Source organism: Asparagus officinalis, chromosome 3 (genome assembly GCF_001876935.1).
Source record: "Asparagus officinalis chromosome 3, Aspof.V1, whole genome shotgun sequence".
Lineage (NCBI taxonomy): Eukaryota > Viridiplantae > Streptophyta > Magnoliopsida > Asparagales > Asparagaceae > Asparagus > Asparagus officinalis.
Window position 1 is genome coordinate 29,437,375 of NC_033796.1, and position 16,622 is coordinate 29,453,996.

The window sequence follows — 16,622 nt, forward strand, 5'->3', positions numbered from 1 at the left end:
GAAAAAAGACGGGTTGATCAATGGTGTAGTTGGTGAGGGGAAACTCCAATAGATTAATTTGGTATGTGGATATATTATAGATGGAGATGGAGAAGGGTTGTTTTGAAAATAGTAGGTGTGTGAGGGTAATTAATATGGTTTTTGTTTGTGTGATTTTGTTCGTTCGTTTTTAAGATATCTGTAGTCATGTGAATATATATAGCTATAGCATTGCTACTCTCTTTTAATTTTATGGAAGAGTTTGGGTGTTAAAAAATTTTAGTTATCTAAATCGGTTAAAGTAGGATCATATAAGTTAAGCCCATACATGAAATTTATTTTAACTAACACGCATGTATAAATATTACAATTGGCATTGAGATCTAAAATATGTGTAGATTCTCTTTGATTTTTATACAAACAACATCTATTTAAATAATAATAGTATAATTAAACTTTATGATCTGAAAAGAAGATCAAACATACAATATAAGTAATTGCTTTAAAATAATCTAATCTACTTTAATAAGAAGAAAATAATAAATGTACATACATGTTGAAAGAGATAAAAATACTATGAAAATTATTACAATATTTAATCTGAAAAAAGATCAAACATACAATATAATTAATTACTTTAAAATAATCTAATCTAATCTAATAAGAAGAAACAATATAATTAATTACTTTAAAATAATCTAATCTAATCTAATAAGAAGAAAATAGATGAAAGTGCTGTGAAAATTATTGATATTTAAAATAATCTAATCTAATCTAATAAGAAGAAAATAGATGAAAGTGCTGTGAAAATTATTGATATTTATTGATATGAAAAAAAGATTGAATATACAATATAGTTAATTACTTAAAATAATCTAATCTAGTCTAATAAGAAGAAAATAACAAAGGCATATATCTATAGAAGGAGATGAAAGTGTTACGAAAATTGTTGTAATTTCTTAGTTTATATACATTGGTATGTAATATTGCATGTGAGAGGATAACAATTATAAATAGAGTTTTATTTAAATAATAAGAGTATGATTAAACTTTAAAAATGATTATGTAGTACTATGAACTACTTAAATTTAAGTTGGTGAGAGATCACCATGTTGTGTCCTCATATCGTAGCCGTTTGTTTTAATTTTTATTTTTTATAATTTTAAGAATGATTTGTCTCACTAATTTGTTTGTTTTTTTCATATACGTCATTTATCTTGTATACATTTATAAATTTGGCATTTAGTAATTTCATTCAGGTTTATATTTCAATTTAAACTATATCCTTATTTCATACTATGTATATCCAATAAGAATTCATTAATTTATCAAGTTGCTCTTACTTAATGGATTAGTATTTAAATTTCAAAGGTATTTTTGTCTACTAAAAGATTTTCCTAAACTCGTACTTTTAAAAGGAGTATGATATGATTAGGAGCACTATTGGTCTACAGAATGAATATAGTTTTAGAAAAAAACCTACGAGAACTATGGTACTTACTGTATGCGTCAAAAATTACCTATGGGCTCTCACCCGTAGTTTGAAGTAGAAAAAAGACGATGAACGTCACTATTCGAGTCACAGAAGCTTAATTGACATCGATGAACACATAAAGTAAGTCGACAAACCATGTGAAGCAACAGAACTACAGAATAGCGAAGATATGAACTGATCGGGAGCTACGCTTCGCTTATGAAAGATGAAGCGCCCCTTGTGTCCCATCTACTCTACATGTGATTCAACCATGGGAGCTTGTAGATCTCCTCGTCGGCTTTCATACGCACTTTGAATGGCACAATTCCGAGTTCGGATGACGAAGATACAACAAAAACAAACGGGACGCGCAAAACAACGCCTCGACCCTCAGCGGAGACACCACGAGTGTCTCGGCCAAGGGCGTGGCCGAGACACCCCAAGTGTCTCGGCCGTGGTCGAGACACCGCGAGCGTCCGCAAACCAAAAAATACAGTTTGAGCTATTTTGAACCGTTTTTTGACCGTTAACCACCTGAATTTGTTCCAACTGATCTAACATCATCCAAAAAAGTGATAAAGTGGTTACAACTGAGGATTAGATCAAATCATTCGTTCTTATCTGAAAACATGGCTCCTGAAGCCTATAAATACAGCCCTAGGGCCTTCATTTGTACAGATCTGGAATTCTTGAGCCTCGACGAAGCCCTGTTGAATTGGAGACTAAAGGAGCACGAATTCCAGAGAGGAGGAGAAGATCGGATTGAGTTCTTCAGCATAAAGAAGAAGAGTTCGTCAGATCTACAGTTCCCGGTTCCTTCCCTTGAGATCGTACCTAGCTGCAATCTCGAGAAGAGTGATTATCTCGCTGTTGCCGAGATAATCGCTTCGGTTTCTTGATTCCTTCGCGAATCAACGAAACTCCGGATTAATCTAATCGTTTGGTAGTCCACGGAGATCAACGCCCCCGTCACAGGCAAAGATCCCGCAAAAAAGTTACAGGCGATAAATACTTGTTGCGTATTGTTTGAAAGAGAGTTGTAATTTACTTTTCATTTTATCGAAAGTCTTATAAAAAAACTATTTTTTCTGAATTTATTGTAACGCCTAAAGTTGTAATGAATTCTACAATGAAAATAATTTTCACCCCAAACACTTACAACAGGAACAAAGTCTTTCTCAAATTCTTTGGGATTTGGTAAACTGCTACATCTACTCCTCTATACCTAAACGAGGATTTGAAGAATCACTATTCATGTTACAGTAAATACTATACTAAATTATTGTTTGTGCTACAGTAATTTACTCTATCGTAGACAGTAAATCACATCTGCTCTTCCATACTTAAAGTTACTATTCATATTACAGTTACTATATCATAAACAGTAAAACAAATCAAATGTATTAAAACTTGGATCATCCTTTAAATATAGAGAAGTATTTATGATTTGTAAATCAAATATTTTAAATCCTTTTTTAAGTATAGAGGAGTAGATATGATTTCTAATTTTAATAATACAATAATCAAATCAAATATATTAAATTTTAGAGGGAGTTAAGTTCAAAATAAAGTGCTTAAAAAAACAGGGTGGCCGTGTTTTGCACATGGTGCATAGTAATTAGATTAAAGAGAAAATTCATATCAATACTGTTTGAACATCTAATGTAATTTAAGTTGAGATTAAAAAATACGTCAATCAAAGGGAGATACTGGTAGAGAAATTAGCATCGATATGAAATTTCTAAGGTATAAAAAATATTAAAGATCTTTAAAGCATGTGCATCAAAGAAATTTCAAATGGATACAGGATATTATCCAAAAGAAATAAAAAAGAAATTTCAAATGGGCCCCACCTTTAATCGAAGTTCAAGCAAAGCGCATTATTCTACGGTCAAGAACCGATCATCGAATCGCCAAAACTAACCACAGGCCGATCCCACCTCTCACCGTGTCACGTTCCCTTGCCCGCTCCTCGCCACGTGTCCTCCCTCCCGTCTCTCTCGCCTCGACATTTCATCAAACACGCACCATCCCCTCTCCCTTCTCTTTGTTCCAAAAAAATGCTACGATCCGCTCAACCCGCCGCTATTCTCGACCGCCCTGCGCCTTCCGTTCACCGAGTTCTCCTCCATCACCGCCCCTCCCACGCCTGTTTCCCTTCCTCGCGGCCGGAAGGATCCGCTCTCCACCCACCGGTCCGAACTCCCACCCCCACCGCCTCCTCCGACGCCCGCAGATGATCCAAAATCTCACCGGCGGAGCACCGCACCGAAGGCTGGGGAAGATTCCAGGTCTCACCCGCGGAGCACCGGACCGCGGAGGGAGAGAGAGAGGAAGGGGGAAAGCTACGAGAAGGAAGAGGCTAAAGTGCTCCGCGCCGCCCTCACGCACGTGGTAAGCTTCGCTTTTTTTTTTTTTGGTTATGAAGGAATTGTGGAAGTGAGCTTTAAGATTCGTGCGCAGGCGAGGTTGGGATGGAGCGAGTCGGCGATGATATCTGGGGCGAGGGATGTTGGCGTTTCTCCTTCTATTATTGGATCCTTTCCCCGTAAAGAAGCGGCACTTGTCGAGGTAAAAATTGTTATTGAAGGTGATTTTTTTGTTAATGTTTATTTGTATGTTTGATTTGGTTTTCTTTCAAGATTAACATTACATAAGTATTATGTGAGATAGAGTGTGATCTTGAAGGAATTGATGTTTATCTGCATATATAGTGGAACAGTATTTATACACACAGTAGGATTTGCGGGGAAAATGATGTGACACATATGATGCATTATCTGCATAGTTGTGTCATAATTTAGATCCAGATAGTTTAGAAATGTACCTATTGAATGGGATGCACTTTAAAAATAGTAATGTATCGTATTAGGTACCGTCAGATTTTATCCTATGACCCTTTTGAGCTCTTAGAGCAAGTACAGCAAGCTCCCAGTTGGGAGTCCTAGTCAGCAAGCTCTCAAGAGCTCTCAACCTTTTTGGAATAAAAAATTAAAAAAGTAAGCCTTGGGAGGTACTCATTCTTTTATGGAGCTCCAACAAGCTCCTAGTTAGGAGCTCCAACAATATCAAAAAAACCCCTCTTCTATTTTAATATTTTACCCATTACTATTAATTATATTTAAACCTCTTGTATTTTATTTCTAACCGTTGGATACGGCCTTCGAGGGAGCGCACACGGTCTTCGAGGCAACCCACGGTCTTCGAGGGAGCGCACACGGTCTTCGAGGCAACCCACGGTCTTCGAGGGAACGCACACGGTCTTCGAGGCAACCCATGGTCTTCGAGGGAGAACACACGGTCTTCGAGGCAACCCACGGTCTTCGAGGGAGCGCACACGGTCTTCGAGGTATTCGAGGCTGGGCACGAAGTTCGAGGTATCGCAAACTTTGATCGTCAACCGACTGATGCCTATAAAATTCGACGGCTTCTCTCCTCAACCCATCATCTCTCAAAATAAAATGTCTAGCTCATCTAGCTCTAGCGATGATGAAATGATAGAGACGTTCTTTCTTATGGGAGCTGCTGTCGTTAAGGAAGAAGAATAAGAGAAATGTTCAACTTCAGTTCAACACAAACGACGTATCGTGCTCCATCGAAACCGACTGGAAGGCCACAATCGGTTATTCCAAGATTATTTTGCTGACGCACCAACCTATCCTCTTTATTATTTTCGTCAAAGGTTCAGAATGACGCGTTCGTTATTCCTTCGAATTCACGACGCAGTCGTCGAACATGACAAGTACTTCGTCCAAAAGAGGAATGGTGCTGGACAGTTAGGACTATCTAGTCTTCAAAAGATTACTGCAGCTATGCGGATGCTCGCATATGGAGCATCCACTGACTCCGTTGACGACTACGTTCAGATCGGTAAAAGTACGTCGCTTGAGAGCGTGAAGAGGTTCGTTCGATCGATTATCAACATCTTTGGAGAGGAATACCTTCGTGCACCGACTAATGAAGACGTTGCACGCCTGCTCGAGGAAGGCTCACAACGAGGTTTTCCTGGTATGCTTGGGAGCATCGACTGCATGCACTGGACATGGAAGAACTGTCCAACTGCCTGGCAAGGTATGTATACTGGATATTTTTATGAACCTACAATTATTTTGGAGGCCGTAGCTAGCAAAGATCTTTGGATATGGCATGCCTTCTTTGGACTGCCGGGGTCTCACAATGACCTTAATGTTCTACATCGTTCACCGGTTTTCGCACAACTTGCAGAGGGAAGAATTTCATCGTGCAACTATACTGTCAATGGCCACGAGTATAATATGGGATACTATCTCGCCGACGGGATTTACCCAGAGTGGTCCACATTAGTGAAGACTATTCCAGCACCTCGAGGAAATAAGCATAAATACTTTGCTCAACAACAAGGCTTTTGACGTGTTGCAAGCTCGATTTGCGATTGTTCGTGGACCAGGACGTTTCTGGCAACCTTGTGTGCTAAAAGATATCATGACAGCTTGTATCATAATGCATAACATGATCGTTGAAGATGAACGTGATTGTCAATTGGACAACTTCGACTTTACCGATTCGGTACCAGTCGTTGAACATTCTCATGTGCAGACGGTGCCTCTAACTGAGTTCATCCAAAATCATCATCGGATCAGGAACATGCAAACACACAAATCACTAAAAAATGATTTGATCGAGCATCTGTGGCAGCTTAAGTGATCCATCGTCGAGGATTAAGTTTCTTTATGTCTAATGTAATTTCAGAAAAGGAGTTCAAGTTGTTGTACTACGCCAATTTTATTTTTAATAAAGTAGTTGTTTTCATTCAATGCCAAAATTTTCAACTTCAAGTACAATCATAATAAATCTAATATAATATAATATTTGGTAATTAGGAAGAACTAATGAGGATGTGATGCGAGTACAATATATGATAATTAGGAAGAACCCTTGGACATCCACCTCTCCAATATCTCTGCCTGACGCATTTCAAAGTATTGACGTTGAACTGAATTGAGTGTTGAGAGATCGATCTTCATGATATCGTCATCTTGTTTCTTCTGTTTTAGCTCCATTTTTTCTTTGTTGGTTTGCTTCATCCACGCGAAAGCCTCTCCCATGATGGACGTAGCGGATCCATGTTTCCTCTTGAGTTTTGCCGCTTTCCTCCCTTCAGGCCTTGCTATAACATCATCCGAGTCAATGTTCAACTCGATGGGGGTCGCTGGCATGAAATTATTTGGTGAGGAATCAGAGTTCGTGGTTCTTCTCGGCTGTGATCGAATCTTATTGTAAGTTTTCATTTGTTGGTTCCATTTTTGGTGATGACGCAACTCAACCCAGCAATGGTCCAACACGAATGGCTTACCATAAAGGGATTGGTATAATTCTTTTATTTCTGCAGTCTACACAAGAGTTAAATTTAGAATAATCAAACATATAAGTTAAATATTTACATAAAAACATATAAGTTAAATATTTACCTGGTCAATAATTCCCGTACCAGATCTTTGTCTTCCTTCAATCTGAGCAACGCACCCGCAGAACTTGTTGACCGACAGTTGAATCGTTGACCAACGGTGCATCATTTGGTTTGGTGTGCGACTCGTTGGATCAGTGGAGTATTGGATAAAGTAGTCGTTAGCTCTGTGTCAGAACTTATATTTGTGTTGCCCCGTGCCTTGGATGGAGTCTTGGCTCGTGTTTAGCCAAGCAGACACAAGAAGCTTATCCTCGTGGACAGTCTAATTTTCGGACCGTGTGTAAGCCTTCTTCTTCTTTGTGGTCGGTGTTTCTTGGGATGACACTTGTTGTGTTGCGGATTGCGATAACTCGATGGGATGACCTTCTTCTACGATTTCTGTATAGAACGGCGAGTATAAGGTCGATCCTTCACCGGTAAGGAGATGCGAATAGTAGTTGTTTTGGGAGGGATCCATGAGATTTGTAATTTGATAGGAAAATGGAATTGTGAATTGTGAGAGAGTTGTGTGGATTGTGAATTGTGGATTGTGAATTGTGAATTGTGAATTTATAGAGATTTTTTTTACTGTTCAACAGCAAGAAAATGGAGCTTATAACTGTCATTTTCATAACTTAACGGTAAGAATTTTTGCTCAACGTTTCATTTTTTACACAACGGTACATTTTTTCACTCAAACGTTCATTTTTTCACTCAAACGTTCATTTTTTCACTCAGCTGTCCAACGAATAAAACACAATAAAAAAAAATCTTCGTCAAAAACACCGAACCCAGAGAACTGTCCACGAATTTTCCCCCAAACCAAAACCTCTTCATTTTCCCCCAAACCCATGCCTCTTCTTCTTCTCCCCAACCCAAACCAGACTTCAAAAACCCACGAACCCAGAGACTGAACCACTGCCGCCCATCGGATCTCTGGCTCCCCAACCCGCGGCCTCGGAGACTCAACCACCGCCGCCCATCGGAGTACAGACCAGCCGCCCGCGAAGCTGAAGTCCGTCGCCGCCGATCTCATCGATTTGAGACAAAAAGGTTCGATTTTTACTTCAATTTTGTGTAGATCTGCGAAGATTACTTGTTGGGGGGGTTTTTTGTTAAATTCAGGCCAGTTGGGAGCTCTCAAGCGCTCCACAAATTTGTAGAGCGCTTGGGAGCTCAGAAGCTCTCAGGAGGCACGTCAGCCTTGAGAGCGAGGCTTGGGAGGGTTTGGGAGCTTGCTGGAGGGGGGAAGAAGTTTTTCATGGCCACGTCAGCCTTGAGAGCTCTGAAGAGAGCTTGCTGCCCTTGCTCTTATTCCTTATTATGTTTTTTCGGAGCTCGGCTCATTGAGTTAGAAGCTTTTTTACACTTGAAAGAACTGACTTTTTTTTAAATTTCCTTACTAAGTTGTAAAACCTTCCATTCCTGTGCAAATATTATTTAAATCCAAACACGAAGCTGCTGTGAAAGGAACTTGGTGTACAATCCCACTGACCAAATAAGATCTTTATACTCTGGTGCTGCGTCAGAAAATTTGGGCAGCCTGATTAGATTATCGTCTGAATTGAGAGGATGTTGGGATAATAGCCATTTTACTTATCAATCAAATTTCAAATGTGCACTTGGCTAAGGAGGTCTGGAGTTAGATCCTAGTATCCCGTTGGCTACTAGCCTTGCACCAGCAAAGATATGTTTATGTGAATTGTAAAATCAATAGGATTACCGCATGGGTCTTGAGTAATGCATGAACTCTGGCAGTATGAATAGTAGGTAGTAGGTGAAGAATTTGGACCTATCAAATGTATCCATACATTGTACCTAATAACCAAATCTCATTAAAAATTTTCAACTTGATTACTACAACCACATTAAAGCTGATTCCACTTCGACGTGCGGCTCCCAGTAGTCTTTTGTAGGGCAATATTCACGATGCGAAAGTGTGATGCTGACAAGAAGGATTCATTTAATGAAGCTTGATATGAAATGGGATCAAATATTTTGAGTTAAGAAAGAGGGGATATGGTGGATCTACTGTAGGAGTTACGTTGACAGGAAGAAGTGTGAAGAATGATTCATTGGTTGACTTCAAATAAGACAATCCCTTGGTAGTATCAGTGTGATAAAATACTGTGTGTTTGGTAACCAAAGTGTTTTTTTTGTTATGTTTTTTTAAAAAACACCATCCCATGGTGTTTATTTTTCAAACGTGTTTTCAAAACACCTCAGTGTCATTCAGTCCAAGTTTTCAGCCAAGCAGAACAAATCAATTCAAAGTAACTCAATCTAAGTTTATCCAGTTCAAATTTCACTACTATGAACATAAATTGAAAAAAAAATGAAAGGAAGATAAACAAATAACCAAAACCCACTAAAAAGATCGCATTTTTTCAGGATGGCTCAAATCCAATTAACCAACCAATAACTAGTTCAGATTAATTCAATCAAATTATTTTAATTGCCTCCAGTTCAAATTCCACTACTACGAACACGAAAAGACCCCATATGAACCCTGAAATCTACTCAAAATCTTAACGAAGAACCAAAAGACAGTAAAAAGAACCTATTTTTGACTCAATCCAAAACTAATTCACCCACCCATAACTAGTTCACACTTCAGCTGTTAAACTAGATAACATTTAAAAAGCCCTAAATTCACAAAACAAAACAAAAAAATCAAATTTCTTATCTAGGGCATCTTGACTCAAGAGACGATAAACAGCCTCACTAGGATCCATATTACACTCTTTAAGCATGCATAGATCTCCGGATCTGAGCAATTCACGATCTCCTTCTTCGCCTCCGCCAGATAAAGCTCCGGATCTCCCGCTTGAGGGAACTAGAGGCGATGGCGACTGCGCTCAGATCTGAAGCTTGGGCGACGGCGATGGCCACAACGACAGGCTTTGGAATGCGACGACGACGACGGGGATTGGGGGATCTAGAGGCGGCGATTCGGAGTGGCGGCGACTGTGTTAGGATTGAGGGAGAGAAATAGGGATCAGGTTGGAATGAGGGGGAAATAAGACACAGTTTTCTCAAAACACCTTTTAGGTGTTTTGAGAATACCGTGTATCTTTTCGTTTTTGTGAAGGGTAGCCCAAAAAATCACTCCAGTTCCCAAACATATTTTGTTGTTTTTTTGAGAAAAATAAACGAAAACTGAAAAAACACTCTGATGGTCAAACGCTACTAGTGTTTTGTTGCTGATGCTCTGATTCCAATGATCTTAAAGTTATCTTTTACCATATATCATGCAATGTTGTTTATCGATTGAATTTTGGTTGGCCATTAGTTCAACACCTTGACTGAGGTCACTCTTTACTCAACATCTGCCTTAAATAGCTGCTCTCTAGACGCTAAATGGTAGTTGGAACTTGGAAGAGTATTGAGGTTACTTCGTTTATATTTGTGGAATGCTGGATTCATTCTTGAAACAAATGTGCTATCAATTTTATGGATATTGCCTGCAGTACAGATACTTGTTAAGATTCAATGCATGAAGTAAACAGTTAGGATAACAGTTGACAGTTATGGTAATAGCTACGATTTCTTTAATGATTTTATCTGGAGAGTACAATAAACTTTTATTTGAGCCTGTTTGACGGAGCATAAATGTATACCTCTAGAGTTGCAAGTGCACAACCATCAAGTTATAGTACAAAAAGTTATCGATCCCACGAGGAAGGTGGTTGTAGGAGAAAATCAAAATCGGTTCTTATGTTGTGTGTGTGTGACAATTAGGAGTGATGGATGTGATTGTGGAGAGAGAGAGAGAGTGAGAGTGATTGTATATAAAAAAACGAAACGAGATTGAGAGTGGAGAGATAAAGAGTGGATGTGATAAAGTGTAAATGTAAACAAAACTAACAAAAGGGAAGAAAGAAAGATGAAGGAAATAAAATTAAGAAACAAATGATAGAAAAATCAATAATATAGAGGAAAATAAAGAAAGTAAAAGACGGATGATTCAATTAGAAATATGAGGAATCTAGAATTGAATTCACTAGCTAGTTTCATGCAATTTCTAGAGTTCCCACAAGTATTAGTTCCACATCTTAAAAAAAAGAGCAATTCGCTAGTGGTCTAGCCTCAAGGCGAATTAAAGAAAGAAAAAAATAAACAAAAATAAAAACTAATCCCAAGAGGTTTCTAGCCTCAAGGCGAATAGTGCAAGAAAATAAAATCTAAACTACAAAATAAATTGCAAGAAATAAATACAAGAATTTAAAGTAAGAAAGTAAAAACACGAAATTAATTTACTCTACAAGTATAAAAATAAAAATAAATATAAGGCAAGAGGGTTCTAGCCTCTTGGCTATTTAAACAAGAAAAAAAAGCAAAAGATAAATTTATTAACAAAGAGAAAATTTACATTCCAAGAGGGTTCTAGCCTCAATGTGATAGCAAACATTCATCTTGATCTTTATCTTTATCTTCATAGTCAAACAAAGAAAAGAAAAGAAAAATAAGAAGATGTGAAAATATTTTTTTATTAATTGCAACAAAAAGTTACAATTTGGAAGGTACTCTCAATTAAGAGTAACTCTCCTCTCCAAAAAGAGTTTTTACAAAATATTTCACACTCAAACCCCTCACTCTCTACCCCTATTTCATAACCTGATAAGCTGCTTATTAAAGGGATTATAACTAAGTTAAATATCCGCAAATAACTCCCTATTAAGTATATTTATATTAGTTTACTAGAGAAAATACAAGGTATGTTGAAGTAACCATAAAGTTGACGAGTTTTCTTGTACTTTTGAGCGATCATTAAGGTAAAGCCCTACATATTTCTGCTTTTCATTGCAATCACAATCTAATTTGAAGCCTTATTTCTACAATGCAGTTCTTCATGGATGATTGCCTCCAAAGGCTTATAGATAGAATTGACTCAGGACAGGAATTGCAGGATTTGGTACTTACAGATCGCCTATCAAAGCTCATTCGCATCCGGTTAGAAATGCAAGCACCCTACATATCAAAATGGCCTCAAGCTTTGAGCATACAGGTAGAGCTCTTTCATGTTTTGAGATCTTAAGCATCATTGTCTCAGATTTGATATTATTTAGAACTTATATCTATTTATTAAAGGCACAACCAATGAATCTCCCAACAAGTTTTCGGCAACGGGCAGAACTTGTTGATGAGATTTCGCATGCGGCTGGGGACCACAGCTCAGAGATTGATTGGTACGTGAAGCGGACAGTGCTGGGAGGTATATACTCAACGGCTGAAGTCTACATGCTGACTGATCATTCTACAGGTCTGTTTTGATCTTGGTTTTGCCTCGTAATTTGATTGTTACATTGCATCCCTTTTCTTATTACTATTTGATCTTTCTTGCCATAAAACACACGGGCAAACAAACAAGCCCACTACTTATCTGTGCCCCTGATGAGCTGACCTTTCACTCACCACCTTGTTCAGTAAACTGAAACAAATGTCAAACACTGCATAAACGATCTTCTAATCAGCTCTAAGAATGGCTTTAGCTAGAGGTGAAACCCACTTTGCTATTCATTAGCATTTATCTATGTTCACATCCTTCCTACACAAGCACCTGAAAACTGTTGTTGATATAAACAAAATGATATCTTTACATATATAATCTCCTCTCCTCCTAGCTGATCACAACTAGAACAAGGATGACTTAGATTGGTTGATCAGCCAAACCATAGAGCATGTTTGGCAAGTGGTCAAATGGCTGATGGACCACTTTGACATGGTTGGCAAAAGCCACCAAAAATTAAGCTGGGGTATCCTAGCTTATTTTTTGGTGGCTTGTAAGCCACAAGGTTTGACCAAGTAAAAGTCCAATATACGCCTCACATTTCACAAAATTCCAAACCTCAGTCATATCTCCCCAACCGCATTAAATACTTTTTGGTCATTTTGAGAATGATGATGGTTTATAAGCCACCCATTTGGCAAACATTCTACTATTGCAAATGGATTATGATCCACTAAATTTACCAAACACTTTACCAGACACTTTGGCTTATAATCTACTTGCTTATAATCTACTTGCTTATAATCCATTTGTGGATTATAATCTGAACTTGCCAATCAAACATACTCATAGAAAGAATCAACCAGAGATACAATACACAATATTAAGAGAGAGCATGCCCTTCTAACCTATGACTGGAGGGGAACTTTCCCTGCCAAAATATGGCTGATAAAGATAAACATGGCATGTGTCTATCCATATCTAGTACTCATGATCTAGAAACCGTTATTTACTTCAAAAATTGTGTGTGGGAAGTATCTTATAATCCTTCTTGCATAAGCTAATTTCTACGCTGGATTATTTGATATATAGATAACAATTATCCTACATATACAACATATCTGTACGATTTAAGATATGCATACAATGAAAGAACATAGTGTGCATTTAGTCTGGATGTTGTAGAATTCTATCTTCTGCCACCTTGTCTCCACACTATACTATATACTTGCCTCCAACGGCCACAAATCACTGCTTATAACTCTTTTTCTTACTAACTTAAAAGTCTTTAACACCAGCAGCTCATACTCATGCAATTGCTAATGGATGAATTGTCTTTTCTAGTGTTTTCCACGTCAGGTTGCTTCTGCTCTTTTTCCCTCTTCCAAAAACATATTTTCTGAACCATATGGTTCTTTCATCAAACCATAACATCATCACAACCCCGATTCTACTTCTGTTTAGCAGGCTCTGCCCACATCAAGAACAAATTTTTCGAGTACTATTAATTTGTGCCCAACTTTTTTGAATACTATTAAATTTTTTAAAATTTGATTTATGTTTTAATATGGATAGGCAGAACAGAAAGTACATAACATAATTGCAAGTATTTCTAGTCCCCCCCGTCCTTCATATAAACCCTATGATACCCCGACATGGCAAAATGGACGTCGTACCTGTGTCGGGTGCGGTTTGGGTACGGTTCCGCACCCAAATGGAGGGGACACGACATTTCTTCCGTGTCCAAGCATCCCGCCGGAGCAGCCGCCCAGCACTGCGACGACTCCTTCGCCCAAGCATCCACCCGAGCACCGCGACTCCTCCTCCGTCAAGCATCTGCCGAAGCAGCCGCGACTCCTACTCTGAAGCATCCGCCGGAAGCAGCCACGACGACTCCTCCCGCCGCGACCACACGACTCCTCTGCGCCTAACAACTTGGTTGCGACCCGGACCACGCAGCTGCTGCTGTGGCGGCAGCGGAGTCGCGGCGGAGTGGTCGGGCTCCGCGACGTGGTTAGGGCGGCGGAGGATCGTGGGCGTGCGGCGCTTCTAAGAGAAGGGGGGGGGAGAGAGAGATTGAGATTGAGAGGGGGGAGAGAGATTGAGATTGAATATCTAGGGGAGATAGAGAGGAAAGAGAGACTTGCCAACTCATTCCTTCTTTCAAAATATGGGTTGTTTTTGCAAAAGTATATCAATTCTTCTTCATTCACTTTTTTTTTGAAAAGTTCATTCACTCATTATTAGATGAAGGGACAAGATTAATTCATCTCACTACCAAGTTTTTGTATGCTCAGGATGAAAGTAATAAAAATTAGAATTTGGTATTATCTTCAAATCAGTTACATAACTTATATTTGTCATTGATTATACAAGCCAAGGTTACATAATAATATAACATACAAATTGATCTATTTTTCTATATGTTTCTCTTCTCTTTCTTGTCTTCTTTAACATTATTGTCTTCAATTCTCCAAGAGATTATTGTCATCCCGACCTCTTAATTCACACCTGCAACATGCACTTTCCTTTAGTTTCTTATTTATAATCTCCACTTCACATAACAAAAAATATGAAAATGTAATAGGTATTTAATTCAATATTGATTTAAAGTGAATTATTTTATATATATACAGTTGTGTACCCGTACCCTACTTTTTACAAATTTGTCGTGTCCCGTACCCGTATCTATGCAACATAGTATAAACCAAATAAGTTTAGTTTTTTTTCTCTTTTTAAGGAATTCTCATGCATTTAAAATTTCAAATCCTTGTTACTGCACAAAGAATTATATATTATGTTCTTTTTCACAATACTAATGTATTTATAACTTTGTTCCCAAATTTAAAATGAAAGCGGTAAGGCCACCAAGGACTGGGATAATATTAATGAATGGGATTGGGGTAGTGGAGGTCTCAGGTTCAAGACTGATGAAGGCGCCTTTTGTTCTACACGTCTACATAAAATAAAATAAAAGAAGAAACATATTCTGCCAAATTGTTAGTAACAATGTCAATAAAGACTGAAGTTCTTGGGAAGGATCTAGATAAATGGACTATTGCCATGAGTTTATTACTTGTGGAGTCAGTGAGGAAGACTGCAGCTGACCTTACTTCTCTAATTTACTGAAAATTGATCTTTGTCCATAGACCGTTGCTTGAAATTTTGTGAATTCTTTATAGGCAGTTCTACGTCCATTGTTACTTCAATCAGCCCCCCCCACCCACCCCACTCACCAAAAAAAAACTCCCCGCCCGTCCTCCCCTCGTTTTCTTATTTTCTGTTTTCAGTCGCTTTTGCCTTTTGCTAACACCGTTTACTAAGGTCTTAAATAAGCTGATGGCGATGTTCTGTGACAGAGTTCTGTGATACGTGGACATTCCTGGAGCGCCGAATTAAAGATGCTTTTGATCTTCAGAAGACTGTTCAAGAGGTATTTCATGTTAACTAATTATTTCACACGTTGACACCAGGTCCAAGAATAACATACATATTGCATAATATGTGATAATTTATCCACTCATGCTATCCATAAACAAGCACTCTGCATTTAAGAGAACCACGATCCGAGGAATAAGTAACACTCATCAGATTTAGACTATAACCATCAAATTACAGATACATGTTTTGTATAGATGACAATATTTTTCTAGGCCATCAAAATCTTATTTATGTTGAAAGTATCATGCCCTAATTTAATAGATGAAATCACTTCACAAAGATCAGTTAGAACTTTAATCCCCCCCCCCCCCCCCCCCCGATTTTATCTCTGTTAAGCCTGATAATACTAGCGTAACTGCAAGTCAGTCGATCCTCTTCAGATGCGTGTATGAGATTTAAACAAACCACTCTGTTAAACCTGAAGTTTGTTTACTCACATAGCCCTCCTGACCTTCCGGTGTCTCATAAATCCCCTTGAACTTGGGAATTTAGACTCCTATTAGAGCAGGGTACAATTCAGTTGCATCTGGTGTACAATGCGTGTCCTTTAAGTGTCAATGTCTCTGTTATCATGCTCACTTTTCTTCTCCTTTGCTTGTATTCCCCTCTAACTACATTTTGAATGTTTTTCATTATTCTAGGCTGCATACTTAGCAGAGGCTGTCGGTGCCGGCATGGGCAACTCTGTGCAAGGGTTCATGAAGAGAGTATTCCAAAGTTGAATCTTTGTCCAGCATAGAAACTCTGTAGTCTTGTTATTGTGTTCTCATCCCATATTTAATTTGGTTAATACTTTGGATTTTTTGATAAGTATGTTATTGTTTTCCAGCATAGAATCTTTGTTTGCTTTGGTTAACGCTTGGGAATTTTTGATAAGTATGTTATTGAAAGTTGTAAATTCTCATCCCATGTTTCTGGTCGTGCTTGGAAGATTACTGATAAATGGATACAATTTGTTCAAAGACTATAAAAAGCAGAGTTATTGATGAATATCTTACAATTCCTGAACATTAGGGCTATAACCATAAACATGGGTCCGGCTAGAGAGTCAGCGTGGCCTGGGCCGACTTCGT

At 38.3% G+C, this 16,622-nt stretch overlaps 1 protein-coding gene across 1 annotated transcript; it reads left to right on the forward strand.

Annotated features, from left to right (window-relative positions):
• LOC109834861 (ubiquinone biosynthesis protein COQ9-B, mitochondrial) lies at positions 1,470-16,456 on the forward strand. The gene is made up of 7 exons (XM_020402879.1): positions 1,470-1,481; positions 3,383-3,847; positions 3,917-4,024; positions 11,725-11,886; positions 11,970-12,141; positions 15,468-15,541; positions 16,191-16,456. Exons 1-7 carry the CDS (start codon positions 1,470-1,472, stop codon positions 16,269-16,271), a joined length of 1,074 nt encoding a protein of 357 aa, XP_020258468.1. The 3' UTR covers positions 16,272-16,456.

Excerpts from the sequence above, each read along its gene's own strand:
- LOC109834861 (XM_020402879.1), top strand. Across the intron at positions 3,848-3,916 it reads GCGCCGCCCTCACGCACGTG|GCGAGGTTGGGATGGAGCGA; the intron begins GTAAGCTTCGCT and ends ATTCGTGCGCAG. Across the intron at positions 12,142-15,467 it reads GCTGACTGATCATTCTACAG|AGTTCTGTGATACGTGGACA; the intron begins GTCTGTTTTGAT and ends GTTCTGTGACAG.